General features: G+C 45.4%; 1 protein-coding gene across 6 annotated transcripts in view; it reads left to right on the forward strand.

Annotated features, from left to right (window-relative positions):
* The window catches only part of LOC126518704 (putative phospholipase B-like 2), a 185302-nt gene that overhangs the window by 58989 nt on the left and 110073 nt on the right, over positions 1-16240 (forward strand). For all 6 annotated transcript variants that reach the window (XM_055064943.2, XM_055064945.2, XM_050168467.3 and 3 more), the window contains one exon: positions 15251-15486. In XM_055064943.2, coding sequence (XP_054920918.1) covers positions 15251-15486 — 236 coding nt within the window. The remainder of the gene's footprint in view (positions 1-15250; positions 15487-16240) is intronic.

Here is a 16240-nt window from a genome sequence, read left to right on the forward strand (position 1 = left end):
GGTCTGAGCTGCGCCAAGCTTCAGCCCACCTCGATGACAGGGTCTCCGAAGCAACTGCTATCCTTCCTACAACTACATTGCACTCCCACAGCATGTGTTTGAGTGTTGCTGGTCCTTCCTGGCACAATTTGCGCGTGTCATTCTGATGCTTATCTGGGAAGATACGTTTCAGACGGAATGGATTAGGGAAGGTGTTCGTCTGGAGCTGTCTCCAGGCGACGGCCTGCCTCCTGTTCAATTTCGGACTCGGAGGTGGGTATATCCTTCTGGCGTTTAGATATGCGCTGGTTATGTCATTGTACCTGGCGAGCCTGTCTCGTACTGCGCGAGGAGTGTTCGCTATCATGCGAAAAGCGTTGCCCTGTTCGGCGCGGCGGGTGATGTCTCGCGCCGTCTGGTGCGCCGCTTCATTTAGGTTCAGGAGCGCGTCGCCTTCCGTGGTGACGTGCGCCGTGGTGACGACCCTCGAGCTTGCAGTTTTGGATCTGCCCGCTTTGGCCAGAATACACAGGGATTCCATGGAAATTCTACCTTTGGCTTAATTCTTTACTGCCGTTTTCCAGTCGCTTAGTACGACTTCGCATTCCTGTTCTGTGAGGGCCAGCACTATCGCTACTTCCGCTATTTCCGAGTGTTTGGTGTATGCACTGCATGCGATTCTGATTTTGGAGTCTGTGTCTATGACTACGGCAGTGTATTTATGGCCGTTTGGATATTCGGCTGCGTCGACAAAGCGCGCGTTTCTCTCCCTGCTGAATGAACGGAGCAGAGCCTTGGCTCTTGCCTTTCTTCCGCCTCGGTTGTAATCGGGGTGCATGTTTCTTGGGATGTTTGTCACTGTAACAGTTCCTCTGATTTTGTTGGGGATTTGCACTTTCTTGCCGTGCTGGTTATGGTACGTTATGCCGAGCTTGTTCATAATGTGCCTTCCCGTCGTGGTGGTCGACAGGCGTTCGAACTGCGAGATGCGTCGTGCTCAGGCTATTTCTTGCAGGGTGTTGTGTATGCCCAGCTGGGCCAGGAGCTCGGTGCTCGTCGATTCTGGGAGGCCCAGGGCTATCTTGTACTATTTCCTTATGACCGTGCTGATCTTCTTTTCCGCGACATACCAGTTGTGGTAGGCGGCTACGTAGGCTGTCAACGAAGGAGTGGATCAGTCGAATTACGTTTTCTTCCTTCATGCCCGCGTGTCTGTTGGTTATCCTCTTTATGAGTCTCGTGGCACTGGTGACTTTGCCTTCGATCTTCCTCACGGTTTCGCCCTTAGCTCCGTTGGCCTCAATGATCATTCCGAGGATTTTGATCTGGTTTACTTTGGCGATTGCATTTCCGTCTTGGGTGTACAGGCCGATTTCCTCGTACTCCCGGGGTCCCGTGTAGCTCGTTGGTGGTATGCCTCTGTGCGTGGGCCGGTAAAGGAGCTCTGTGAGATTTCACAATGTGAGTAATGTCATCATTAAATATTACGAACAGCAATAGTCACAAAATGTGGTCATATAGGACTCCACACATTACTGACAATCGTTCGTGATATATATCGTGATATATATAACGCAATATATATCGTGATATATATTGCGTTAAAGGAAGATGTGAGTTTGAAAGCAAGCACTTCCCACCGCGTTTCTGCGACGCCTTTAATGTGCAAAAATAAAGACTGTCCGAAGGGTGCCAGCACATCGCTCGGGAGTGGGACCCATTGACTGCACAGGTGGTGTATCACAGGCTGGAGCGACCTCCCCCGGCCCAAGCGTGCCGTCTCGCACATTCTTCGACACGTGGAGCGCGATGCCGACGGGCAAACATCCCGCTTTTGGAGCACGGAACTAAATCGTGTTTTCTCACAAGATGCGTTTAATTGACGACGAGGATGAGATTCGAACCGAAACTAGAACGCATGGCTCGAACACCCTCAGATTTCTACGAGGCTCACGACTTCACCTTCCCTAAGAAGAATCGCGCTCTTCTGCTCACGTCTTGTGGTGAGTCCGAGTTTGATATTAGACGAGCCCTGCTCGCACGACAGCGACATTCAGAAATCGGGTTTCAGGCCATACTTCAACGCCCCAACGAACAATTTGATCCGAAGCCCAACGAGCTGTCACGCGTCGAGACAAACAATTTCTGGATACTTTGCAGTTCTATGCAACACAGTGCACGACTGTAACTTCCGAAGAAGCCTGATATGGACACTGCCAGCTTCCACGTCGCCAGCAGCAGTGGGCACGGCCACAGTCCTCGACGCAGCCGCGTCAGCAACACGAGCTAGGGTTAGTGGGAGGTGTTTCCCACTACCTCCGGCCTTCGTGCTCCAAGAACGCTTCATGGGTAGAATACGAAACAGTAATCTCCAGCAATTGCTGCTGGTTGAATTGCCTTGTAGGTGCCCTCGCCTTGTAAGCGCAATCAGCTGTACAACAGAGGATATTTGTCAGCCGGCAAATGAGAGGGCACAGTACATAGCATCAGGTTTTTAACTCCAGGCAAGCGAAACGTGACCAACAAACCGTTTTTCCGATGCACCGGAATGCATTTGCTAGACAATTGCGAAAAACAAACCGTCCAAGTGCGTGTCCAAAACTTGCTTCCGGAGGAAGAAGCATTTCAAGTTTACAACACCGCAAGATTAAGGGCACGCATCCAAAACACTTCAGGGACACAAAAATCATCAACTGGTGTCCCAGATCAACTCAGTGGGTTATTTTTTCACCACGAACAGTAAGCATTAGGGTTCGTCAATACGAATCATGCTCGAACTTACTGTGAACGGGCGGCGTCGGCTAATGGAGGCAGAACCCGGCACATATCCTTCGGTAATCAGTGATGCCATTTTCCACACCTATGACCTGCATGCTCTGCACAGCTGCAGCCTAGACACCTTGCTCTACACGTATGGACAGGACAAATAAATGAAGCACCCTAGGGCACTGTTGAGTGAAAGCTTAGTTGAATACAAAGATGGCACAGCTATTTGTCCTTGCACGTCGTGCAGGAAACTAGCCGCCTATGACGACTCGTTCCAGGCTCTGGACGTTGGAGTTTGTGAGTTTGTGAGTGAGTGAGTGAGTGAGTGAGTGAGTGAGTGAGTGAGTGAGTGAGTGAGTGAGTGAGTGAGTGAGTGAGTGAGTGAGTGAGTGAGTGTCAACTTTATTATTAGAAGGGGTAAGGGAATCACCCGAATCAAAGCCTTTGCTCCATCAACACTGGGAGAACTTCCTCAGCGATACGACGACGTGTTCAACGGCCAGTTGGACGGACATATCGGGGAGCCACTGCGCATTCACTTGCAACCGGAGGTTCCCCCAAAGTGTCTAAAATGTAGTAAAGTACCGCTAGCTCCTCGCACAGCCGTACACGAGGAGCTCGACCGACAAGGGGCGCAGGAAATTCGATAATCCGTGGCATCATTGGCAGCTACACACAAAACGCTGGTTGAACTCTTGTTTGGCAGAAACATGACCACGCCACTTAGCCTCATCACTCCATCAGCAACATGTTATGACGAAGAACGCACAAATTATCGCTTCATGAAGTTTGATCTTGGGCAACCAGTCTGCATGCGAAACGTTTGTGGAACTCCCGGCGATCATAACCCATCAGAGTGGAGCGCCTTCGTTCCTGGCGAAAAGGACTGACGGATATGTGTACAGCAGTCATCCAGGTAATATTTAACAGCCCGAATGCATTAGAAAACAAAACCACGGGTATACAGTGAGCACCATGTGGAGATTTCCAAGTCGGAACAGCGAACAAGAGTGCACACAAAGCAGACGGTGCTAAATACATCAGAGGGGAAAGAGGCACAAAGACTAGCAATCGGAACAAGCAGGCGACACCGTAGTGCCACAACCACCAACGAAACGCAGTGGTCGCCCGATCAAGCCGCAACAATACTACGGGTGCGTAATGCTCACTCAGAAGAGGGGAGGTGATATACAGGGCGTCCCACGTAACCTGAGCCCAACGTTAAATATATGCATATGCCACGTAGCTGGACTGAACCGAGCTAATGTTGTTTGCCGTCGCTTGGATACTTATATTATTTTTTTTTCATTCCACCACGTTACATAATAAGTCTTAATTATTAAGCATCTCTAATAGTATAATTAAATGAAAAGTGTCAACCAGAAAATTGTAGGCAAACATGAACATCTTCCGATACAGCTTTCTTGTTGCTCAATACGTGCTACATAAAATGAATATTTAAGCATGAAACAAGCCCGCGAATACATGAAACATTGTCGCGCGAGTGGCCGCTCGAGGCACTTTGCGTGTATTCGTGGGCTTTTCTCATTCTTGTAGCACATATTAACGTACAAAAAGCTGTATGGGGAGTTTTACAGCGAAGCTATGTGTGGCTAAGGGTTCAGTGCATTTTCGATTTCCGTCAATAAATACTATCATCATCATCAATGGCTCATATCCCCGTAAGCAAGCAAAAAATGCACAGCCTCATAGCACCGTAAGACAATGGCTACAAACACTCAGCCAAGTGAAGGGAGCACTTACCTTCTTTCTAATAACGCGTGCAACATACAGAACAGCATGTCGAAAACTGACATCATCATTGCCTCATACCCCTGTAAGCAAGCACAAAATGCAATGCCTCTTAGCCCTGTAAGGCAGAGGCTACAAACACTCAGCCAAGTGAAGCGAACAGTGCTTACGTTCTTTCTAATCACGCATACAACATACAGGACTGCACGTCGATAACTGACATCACCAATGGCTCATACCCCTGTAAGCAAGCAAAACACGTAATGCCTCATATCCCCGTAACGTTCACGGCTACTCACCTTCCGTGGGTTAGTTGCGATTACACTACCAGTGTGGTGGTTGTCCGTGATTTCAATGTGGATGTGTCGGGACTTAAAAGGGAGTGGTTACGCGTTTCGTGTTGCAAACATATCGCTTGCATTGTCACACCGATCCGGCCCATCCGACCTCCCAGCGGCGTACGGGCATGAATTAGACATTATCATAGAATTTGTTTGTCGTTGCGAGTGTGCCACTCAGTGTATATCATAGCGACCACTACGAAATGTGCGCCGTTGATACAAAGTGACAGTGAGTGATGTATTAAAATCTCTAACACCAATTTTCTTACAGGGTCTATATATATATATATATATATATATATATATACTGCGTCTACTTATAGTATAGTATAGTACGTCTACTTCACTGTGAATATTTACCCGGACCCAGAATTGCTTTTTTCTGGTATATATATATATATATATGCACTGTAGTCCGCCGGCCTCTCCCTGCGACCTCGAGTTAACCCTGTTCTGCAACAACCTATTTCAATCAGCGCCTGTGAATTCCTTAATTTCATTACCCCATTTAGTCTTCTGCTGCCCTAGACTGCGCTTCCCTTCTTTCGGCACCCATTCTGAAACCCGTATAGCCCAATGGCTATCTAACCTACGCCCGTTATATGACCTGCCCATGCAGCTTCATTTTTTTCTCTTGATATCAATAAGAATATCGGCTATCTTCGTTTAGTCCCGTATCCACACCGCTCTCTTCCTGCCTCCTAACGTTACGCCTAGCGTTCTTCAATACGCCACCTCCTTGCGCGGTCCTTAACTTGTTTTCGAGCGTCTTCGTAAGTCTTCCAGTTTCTGCCCCATATCTTAGCAACGGTAGAGTGCATTTATTGTACACCTTTCTTTTCAATGATAATGGTAAGCTTCCAGTCAGCAGCTGACAATGTATGCGGCATGCGCTGCAGCCCATTTTTATTCTTCTCGAAGTTTTTTTTCTTATGATAACGGTCCCCTGTGAGTAACTTCCTTCGGTAAACGTACCCCTTCACAGACTCTAGGGGCTTACTGGCGATCATGAACTCTTGTTCCCTTGCCCGGCTATTGATAATTATCTTTGTCATGTGCATAATAATCCTCAGCCCCACTCTTACACTCTCTCTGTTAAGGTCTTCAATAATATTTTGTAACTCGTCCCCAGTGTTGCTGAACAGGACAATGTCATAATGGAAGTAGTAACATAGCGCGATAAAAACCATAGAAACAAGAAAGGTGAACAAAGACAAGCGCTACTCACAAATGCTTAATGGAAAGATGGAATCGCACATATATATCAGCTTGCAACGCATGCGCATACCAAGAACAAAAGAACAGGCATATGCACATCAAAGGCGTTTGCGCAAGAAGTCAAATTCGGCGTCTAGTAATGAGATAGAAGGCTCACTTTTACACATGTCTCTATTATTCTTGATGAATAACGCCTCAAGTGCAAGCCTAGAAGAGGCGTTTGCCACTCCTGCCCAGAATAGAAATCTCAGAAAATCGAGCGTCATACCCACACGCGTTAACACGAGCCACCATATGTGCGCCCTTATCCTCCTTTATCTTTAGTTTTTGCGCATGTTCCCTTAAACGGTCATTCACGCAACGCTCGGTTTGTCCGATGTAGAGCTGCCCACAAGAGTGCCAGACAATTGCGTATACAACCCCTCTGGAGCACTTAACAAAGGGCTTCGCACCCCCGCCGTGGTTGCTCAATGGCTATGGTGTTAGGCTGCTGAGCACGAGGTCGCGGGATCGAATCTCGGCCACGGCGGCCGCATTTTCGATGGGGGCGAAATTTCAAAACACCCGTGAACTTAGATTTAGGTACTTGATGAAAAGAGCGCTACGAAGACGCGGACTAAAACAACATGTACGATGGACAAGGCGCTAAATGTTCTTTTAGTCCGCGTCTTCGTAGCGCTCTTTTCATCAAGTATGCAAAACCAACTCGCCCACATCAAGCTTCTGCTGCTTAGATTTAGGTGCACGTTAAAGAACCCCAGGTGGTCGAAATTTCCGGAGTCCCCCACTACGGCGTGCCTCATAATCAGAAAGTGGTTTTGGCACGTAAAACCCCATGATTTAAAGGGCTTCTCATGCCTGGTGCGGCAGGCCCGCCTGCTTTCACAGCTAGCTCGAGAGCACAGCTTCGAAAGCTTGTTGGGCGCAGCAAAAATAAAATAACACAGCTTAGCAACATTTTTAAGGTTGTGCAACACCTTGTGCACGTAGGGTATAACCCCTGGTCTCACCTTCGGTCGTTGAACCTCTGCTCTTGGCATTCGTGCTCCAAGCTTTACTCTTTGCAGAAGACTTGACAGTCGTCTACTTTTGACAGTCGTCTACTACAGCGTTGACGACTGTCAAAGGGAAACCCGCTACTATTCTGGGCAGGAGCGGCAACGCCTATTCTATGCTTGCACTTCAGGCCTTCTTTTTCAAGAAGAATAGAGATAGGTGTATAAGTGAGCCTTATATCTCAGTACTAGATACAGAATTTGACTTCTTGCGCAACCACCTGTCATGCGCATGTGCTTTTGCTTGGTACACGCATGCGTGACAAGAGGACATATATGTACAGTACAATTCTATCCTTCCATTAAACAGTTGTGAGTAGCGCTTGTGTTTGTGCACCTTTCTTTTCTCCATTGTTTTTATCAAGCAAAGTTACTATTTCTATTATAAAAAACCAACTAGTCCAACAATCTACTCTTCTTGGACAATGTCATCTGCAAATCGAAGGTTGCTGAGATATTCGCCGTTGATCCTAACTGCTAAGCCTTCCCAGTTTAGCAGCCTGAATACTTCTACCGAGTACGCAGTGTATAGCAATGGGGTCATTGTGTCTTCTTGTCTGACCCCTTTCTTTATAGGTATCTTCCTACTTTTCTTGCGGAGAATTAAGGTAGCTGTGGAATATCTCAACATATTTTCCAAGATGTTTAAGTAAGTGTCCTGTGCTCCTTGATAAAGTAATGCTTCTATGACTGCTGGTATCTCTAGTGAATCAAATGTCTTTTTCGTAACCTCAGAAAGCCATATAAAGAGTGTGATTGTCTCTGCGGATTTGTCTATAACCTGACTCATCTCATTACGTCAGGTTATCGATTACACAGATGGGAACCGAACCCACAACCTTCGCATGCGAAGGTTGTGGGTTCGGTTCCCACCTGCGGCAAGTTGTTTCTTCATCCACTTTAATTTGCATTAGTTTATCGTTTCTTTATTTTCATTTAGTAAGCACAAGTAATTTCCCCTATGTTGTCCTTGGTGTCAATGTTTGTTGGCTTCTTATGATATGACTAATAAAAATTGGGCCCCTCGGTTAACCCCCTTTCCTCTCGTTTATATAATATATACGAAAAGAAAGGTACTTAGCCGAGGGTCCCGATTTTTCTAAGCATACCATAAGAAGCGAATAAAAGAATGACACCAAGGGCAACATAGGCGAAATTACTTGTACTGACTAAATGAATTAGAGAAATGATAAATTAATGGAAATGAAAGTGGATTAAAAAGCAACTTGCCGCAGGCGGGGCACAATCCCACGTCTTCCCATTACGTGTGCGACGCTCTACCAATTGAGCTACCGTGTCACCGTATTCCCATCCACTTTCTTAGGTATTTATATTTCCTACTAAACCCGGGGAATGTAAGCCAGCGCCACTACTCACAAACCTTGGCGGCGGATTTGCAGCATCCTTTCTTCCGCAGACGCCACGAGTACGTGATGTTTTTGGATGAAAGCAACTGGTCCCTAATATATATATATATACACATATATATATATTATTGACCATTTGCTTTCACCCAAAAACATCACGTACTGGTGACGCCTGCGGAAGCAAGGATGTTGCAAATCCGCGCCAAGGTTCGTGATCTATATATATATATATATATATATATATATATATATATATATATATATATATATATATATATATATATATAGCCTTGGACATAACCTGACCGCCCCATCTTTTCCAACTCCAAATAGCATTTGCTCTTCGTGTTCCTATCAAAGTCGCCTCATCAAAGTCTGCGAAACTAGCCCACCGATTCAGCCGAGTGGGAGGTGCCTGTGGCGTTCGCGAACGTTCGGCTTAACGGAATTAGCGGTACGGGTTAAGCGGATGTCATTTTCAACTATGTCTATGGGGAACCAATCAAATGTTCATAGAGCGTTACTAACATACAAAAGTTCACCCTAACTAGGTTCGCCTCAATAGGAGTATACTGTAAATTACATCATCAGCAGCAGTAGCCTATATTTATGTCCGCTGCAGGACGAAGGCCTCTCCTTGCGATCACTAATTACCCCTGTCTCGCGCTAGCTGATTATAACTTGCTCCTGAAAATTTCCTAATTTCTTCACTCCACCTGATTTTCTGCCCACACGCCATGCTTGTGTAGTGGCCTTTACGTTATGCTGCTATGTCCGAGGGCGTTGGATGAAATCCCGGTGACGGCGGCCCCATCTTGATAGGGGCAAAACGCAAAAACGCCTATGTACCGTGCATTGAGTGCACGTTATTGAACCCCAAACGGTCGAAATTATTCCGGGGTCAATCTCTACAGCGTGCCCGATAATCATATCGTTGTTTCGTTTGCAAGCACGCGAGAAATTTAAAAATTTTCTGCCGTCCTCCACAAAGCTTCCCTTCCTATTGATACCCAATCTGTAAAACTAAAGGTCCACTGGCTATCTGTCATGTGCATTATATGGACTCTCAAGCTCATTTTTTTGCAGCGAAGTGGTCTGTATAAAGCTAGCCGATTCATCCGTGCGTCGCCTGCTCGCCGAAAACTCCTCCCGTGCCACCCCATGCGTATGCGCGATAAAAAAAGGAGAGAGGCACGCAACTGGCAGCGCCTGTAGTGACATCGTTGCTCTCCGTCGCAGCCAAGCGCACTCAGCAGTTTCCCTCTGGCTCCAAAATGGGTAGGCCACGTGTCATACGTACTCCTGAGGAGCAGGCAGCTTTCTATCAGCAACGCCGTGAGCAGAACCGGGAACGAGCTCGTATACGCCATGTCGATGCTGCAGCCCGGGCACAAGAACAGGGTCGTGCAGCCGAGCGCAAGCAGCAACTCTGTACCGAGGATCCGGCAGCCTACTAAGCCGTCGTTTAAGGAACCGTCGATGACTAACCCAGTGATAAACAGCGGGAAGCACGTTTCAGCTTCGCTGGTTAACCATATGTATGGAGTGCGTCGGCGGAGATTTTTTCTCATAGTCTAAACTAGAATATCGCCTATCTCCGTCTGTTCTGTGATCCACATCATTCTCTTCCTCTCTCTTTATGTTATGCCTAAGATTTTTCGTTTCATCCCTCATCCCGCGTCTTTAACTAGTCCCCGAGCTTCTTTACCTCAAGTGTCTGCCCCATATTTTAGCACTGGTCGAATGCAATGATTGTACACTTTTCTTTCCCACAGCACTGCTAAGCTCCAAGTGAGGATTTGGGAATTCCTGCCGTATGCACTCCAAAGCAATTTTATTTTCTTGCAAATTTCTGTCTTATAAAGAAAGGTGCCCTGCCTGTAGTTGACCTCAACAAAGATACTCCTACACTGACACTAGAGACTGACTCTCGATCATGAATTCTTCTTCTCTTGTCAGGCAACTGAACATTACCTGTGTCTTCTGCATATCAATCTTCAACCCTAGTCTTACACTTTCGCGGTTACGGTCCTCAGTCATTTGTTGCAATTCACCCCCAGTGTTGCTGAACCGGACGATGTCATCTGCAAACCGAAGGTTGTTCAGATATTCGCCGTTGATCGTTACTCCTAACCCTTCCCAGTCCAATATGTTTAATTCTGCTAAGCATGCAGTGAATAGCATTGGAGAGATTGTGTATCCTTGCTTGACCAATTACCTGATAGGTAATTTTCTACATTTCCTGCGAAGAGCCAAGGTAGCCGTGGAATCGCTGCAAATATTTCACAAGATATTCCCGTACGCCTCCTGTACTCGTGGATTACGCAATGCCTTCATGGTGACTGGTATCTCTACTGAATCAAATGTCTTTTCATAATCAATGAAAGCCATATAGACAGGTTGATATTCTCAATAAATCTCATTCACCTGATTGGTGACAATGCTGTGAACTATTGTAGTATATCCCTTCCTGACACCAGCCTGTTCTTTTAGTTAATTGAAGTGTTGACCTGATTCTGTTGGAAATTATTCCGGTAAATAATTTGATACAATGTTGAAAGCAGGTTAATAGGCTTATAATTCTTCCGCTCATTAACGTCTTCTTTCTTGTAGTTTAGTACAATGTTGGCATTCTTCCCCCTTTCTGGTACACTTGAAGTCAATAGGCATTGCGTATAAAGGGCCGCAAGCATTTCAAACATAATATCTCTTTCATGTTTGATCGAACCGATTGTCATTCCATCTTCCCGTGCCACTTTCCCCCGAAACGTACCTTCACCCTTCATCGCTAGTTGTATGAGGCTCTGTATCCTCTTCATCACTACTTCCTATGAAGCTTGCGTGGCTGTTTGGGTACCACACAGGTCAGTACAGAATTCTGCTGCTTTTACTGTATTATCCATATCACTGATGACCTTACCCTGCTCAACCTTCACTACATACATTTTGCTCGGTCCTTTGTTTCTCGCTGACTTCATGCTGCGACTGTTCTTGCTCTCGCTCAATCTTTCGAACGTTATAATTTTTAATATCACTTAATTACTTATTGTTTAACAGCTTTGACGGTTAGGTAATTCTATCTCATCTCTTGACTTAGACAATTTCATGCTCTGTCTTTTCTCCGTCAGGTGTTTGGTAATTGAGAGACCTTACCCACTGGTCGTCTTGATGACTTACATCCCACTTCAATCGCTGTTACTGAAATCAGCCATAGTTACGGTTTCATTGATTACGTCTAAGCTATTGTCATGTTCGTGTTGTAAAGCTGCGCATTTGTTTGCGAGCCCCAGTCTGAATGCGTCTGGTCTTACCCTTACTTTGTCTAGGTTGACCTGTTTCTTCTCTACTAAATGTGGCCTCTCTTCAAATTCATTGCAATCCAGACCTCGCTAACATATGAACACCGTTCTGTACCCTACCTAATACTTCTACATCCTGCACTATGCTGGGATCGGAAGGTCTATATAATCTATATAATTTCCGGTTTCTCCTAGGACTTTTCCAGGTCCACTTGTTGTCGCTGCGGTTCCTGAAGAAGGTATCTATATTATGTTTCCACTTCTTTCCGCGAATTCTAACAACCCCTCTCCTCTACAATTCGCAGAATCCTTGCCGTAGTTTCCAATTGCTTGTTCGTCCACCTTCTTTTTTCCCACTTTCGCACTGAAATCGTCCGTGACTACAGCATACTCAGTCTGCACCTTCCTCATTACTAATTTATTATCTTTGTGAAACTGCTCTATTTCTTTATCATCATCACTAGATGTTGGAGGCTAGGTTTTTAATACCTTTATTATACATCTCCCATTTGACTTTATTACGACTGCTACCCTCTCATTAATGCTGTAGAATTCATCAATGTGGCCCTCTATATGCTTATGAATTAGAAATCCCACCCCATATTCTCTCTTACCTGGAAGACCTCTGTAGCTGAGGACATGGCCGTTAGTCAACACTGTATAGGCCTCACCGATTCATCTAACCAATCTAAAGCCAATGATATCCCAGGCTTCATGATTTCTCAAAACTTCTGCAAAGCTAGCCTGGATGCGTGTTGAGTTTCCAGTGGTAGCGTGTTACATTTATTGTATATAAAATGCGTATTTATAACTTTATATTTATTGTATATTTATGTAAACTGATATTTACTCGGGTATAAGCCCTATCTCTTATCATTGGTTTAAGGAGGGGCCAGGCCCCTTGAGTTAAGACGGCTTTGGATCAGGTTCCCCAGCACAGGAAGCAGCGTGCGTACGGTACGCTAGAAATATTTTTTGTCAGTTCTTGTTACCCTCTAAGCTGGCTATGCCGCTATGACGTTCAGCTGCTGAGCACGAGGTCGCGGGTTCGCTTGGCACCTGCGGCAGCCGCATTCCAGTGGGGTCGAGTTGCAGAAACGGTCGTTTACTTTGATTTAGGTGCGCGGTAAAATATTCCAGGCAGTCAAAATTAATCCGCAACCCTCCACTAGGGCATCCGGGTGAACCGACATGCAGTCTCCAGACGTCGAACCGCATTATTCAATATTTAATTAGGTTGAGCATCTATAATTGGTAGTTGTGTCATAGAAATGTCGTCAAAGCACATCTGTGTAAAACTTTGCTAGTTATTTACGACATCCCTTTTCAAGATACGGCAAGGTAGGCTATGAAGATCACTGTACTAACTCTCATTCAACGCGAGAGAATACAACTAGGTAATGATGTCGATGTCTTGCCACGCGCACAGCAGGAACTGACTGGTTTATTGCGACATTCTCATGCGCATACAGTAGGAGGCGAAAGTGAGCATGACTATCATTGGAACGTGGCATCTGTTGGATAAGATACTATACAATAAGAAGCGTTTAGCACACCGGGATACATGACATTTGCATCATGCAGCGTCATGTGTCACAAACCAGTCATGCCTTAATGCCAACTGCAGAGAAATTTCAATTTGGCTGAGTGGTTTTAAATAAGTGTATATATATATATATATATATATATATATATATATATATATATGTTTATTTATTTATTTATATATATGTGTGTGTGTGTGTGTGTGTGTGTGAAAGTTTCTCGGCGGCGTAAAATCTCTGAAGCGTGCCTGTTACTTGCGCATGTATAATTTATGTTCGATGAAGTCCCACATCGTTTTGTGGTGCGGACTATAAGTCTACAGATGATATGAGAGTGAGAGGCTTGCAGCCTGCAGCCACAATGTTTACCGATAGTGGTGATTTCATGAGCTCAGTCGAGGAATTTTTTTGTTATTTTATTTTCCTGTTAGCACCTTTTAATTAGCATCTAACTAGGTGAAGGGTGTACTAGTGGTATGCACACATTGCGCATAGCGCAACCATGACCTCGGAAAATTTGTGCGCGCCGGGAGCCCCACCAGATTTCAGACGCCATGCCTTATATTCGCGCTGGTCCTTAATGTTGCCGGTTCTGCGTCATTAAGAGGAAGCTTTAGCTCGGGTGCTCCTATCTAAATACATGTAAAAGGAGAATTCGTTTTTCTCGGGAACCACTGCCCTAAATGTCACGAGGTTTGTTGCATTTAAAAGAAAAACTTAAAAGCTAGTGGCTGATGGTATCGAATTTTAGAGTTAGGTACTCATTTTCTTTATTAAAAATTGGCAAACATCAAAAGTTTTCAATAAACGAAACTATCAAGTTTACAACTCTGTAATTCAACAACGAAAAATGATCATACAATTCTGTGAATTGCATCTAATAGTACATCTAAAGCGGACAAAATTAATATGTTACACATGAATCTAAAAAGAATGAGTAATATGTAATTACAGCTTTTGCAGAACCTTCGTACACAACGTAACAAATTCACGTAAGCTGTAAAAGGACACAGAATTTGTCCGCTTTTAATGGTCTAATGGATTCCGTTTACAGAACCGTGATATCTGCTCTTGATGCGGAGCAGATATCACAGATATAACTTCTTGCTTCTATTTTTTTCATACTTTCGAATATTTGAAAAGTATTTTAACAACATTCAGGACCTAACGCGAAATTTCGCTTCCAACAGTCACTAGAATTTAACTTTCTCTCTCACATGCAACAAATTTCATTAAAATCGGTCCACGGGTTATCTCAGAAAAACGTTTTTGTGTTTTACATGTATTTGAATAAGCCGCGTCGGAGTTGGGCCCGAGCTAAAGCTTCCTCTTAACGGTGAACGGTGATGCTGCCGTTTTGTTTCTCACTTTTGGTATTGGAACCGTTTGCTTCTCGCGCGACCTTTGTGACGCATTCATTCATCCGTACGCGTTTACGCGTAGCTTGCACTATATCATCGATATTTTAAACTACGTTTTTTATTACAAGGTCTAAAATGTCGTTCAACTTGGCCTCCGATGCTTCTCATTACGAAAATGAGAACACTCAAATAACTTATTTTTTGGGGGAACGTGTTAAGTTGAAAGTAAGGTTTGCGCTGTGTTGTCGTTTTATACCTTCTTTTGTCCTTGTCTTGTGCTGCGCTGTAACGAACCTTACTATGAATCCCAACCAACTGGCCCAACTTGCCGTCTTGGTGCTAAGTTAGCAGGAAAATTGCAGTTCCCAGATGTGAGCATGAATTGTTGCAAGGACTGTTTTACGCCCGCGATGTGGCAAGCTCATGCACGACGGTGCTCGCCTCATCCGGCGCGAAATGATAGAAAATGCAAAAATGGTCTAGCCATTTGTACGGATGCCAGATTGTTCGCGATTTCATCAGTCAACCTGCACTCTCTTTTCTTCTCACGTTCGTTCTGACCCGCGAGGTTTCTGAACCTGGATGGCGAAGTGGATGATATAGAAGCCCGCCTCCGACCGGTGGTCAGTTCGGAGGTCCCCGACGACGAGCCAATGGCCGGGCGACGCGCCGACTCGGCACTGGTCAAACTGCTGCCGGGAAACAAGGATCTCCTGCTGTCGCACGTCAGCGGCGGTCCGTACGCCGGCATGACCAAGGTCCTGAAGAAGTACTCGCTTAACTTGCACACCACCGCTAAGTCTAGTAAGCTGATGCTTCCCATCTTCATTTGAAATCCTTTCCAGCAGGTGCCATCACCATTTTCTTGCGTTTAGCTTACCAATAATTTTACCAAAGTTCACTTTGTGTTGACATAGTCGTATCACTTGTGTATATCCTCGTGTTATCGTTTTCTTCTATGCCATACTTTCTGGTATGCCAGGTAGCAGCATTAACTCTTTTTCCTGGTGTTGGACTGCTGAGCACGAGGTTGCTGGATCGAATCCCGGCCACGACGGCCGCATGGTGATGGAGGCGAAATGCGAAAACACCCGTGTACTTAGATTTAGGTGCACGTAAAGAACCCCAGATGGTCAAAATTTCCGGAGTCCCACACTACGGTGTGCATCATAATCAGAAAGTGGTTTTGGCACGTAAAACCTCATAATTTAACTTTTTAAACTCTTTTTCTGAGGAGGCTACGGCGTTCGTGTGTGCGCTCGTTCTTGTTTTACTGCCCGACGCTGTAGCTCGGCGAACGGGTTCGCGGGGTCGACTGCAGCCGCGGCAGCCGCCTTCCAACGAAAGTGGAACGCAAAGAAGAACGACGTGAACCGCATGCACGGGGGGCGCTCCAGTAAAGCTCAGGTGATAAATATTAATCCGGGGTCCCCCACTACGGCGTACCTTACAAAGAGATTTTGGTTTTGGCACACGAAACGACAAATATTTAACCTCATTTTTCGCCCCATCACAGCGTCAAGTCGCTAGTACATAATTCGTAGGTGGTCTCCTTGTT

Source organism: Dermacentor andersoni, chromosome 1, assembly GCF_023375885.2.
Source record: "Dermacentor andersoni chromosome 1, qqDerAnde1_hic_scaffold, whole genome shotgun sequence".
Taxonomy (NCBI): domain Eukaryota; kingdom Metazoa; phylum Arthropoda; class Arachnida; order Ixodida; family Ixodidae; genus Dermacentor; species Dermacentor andersoni.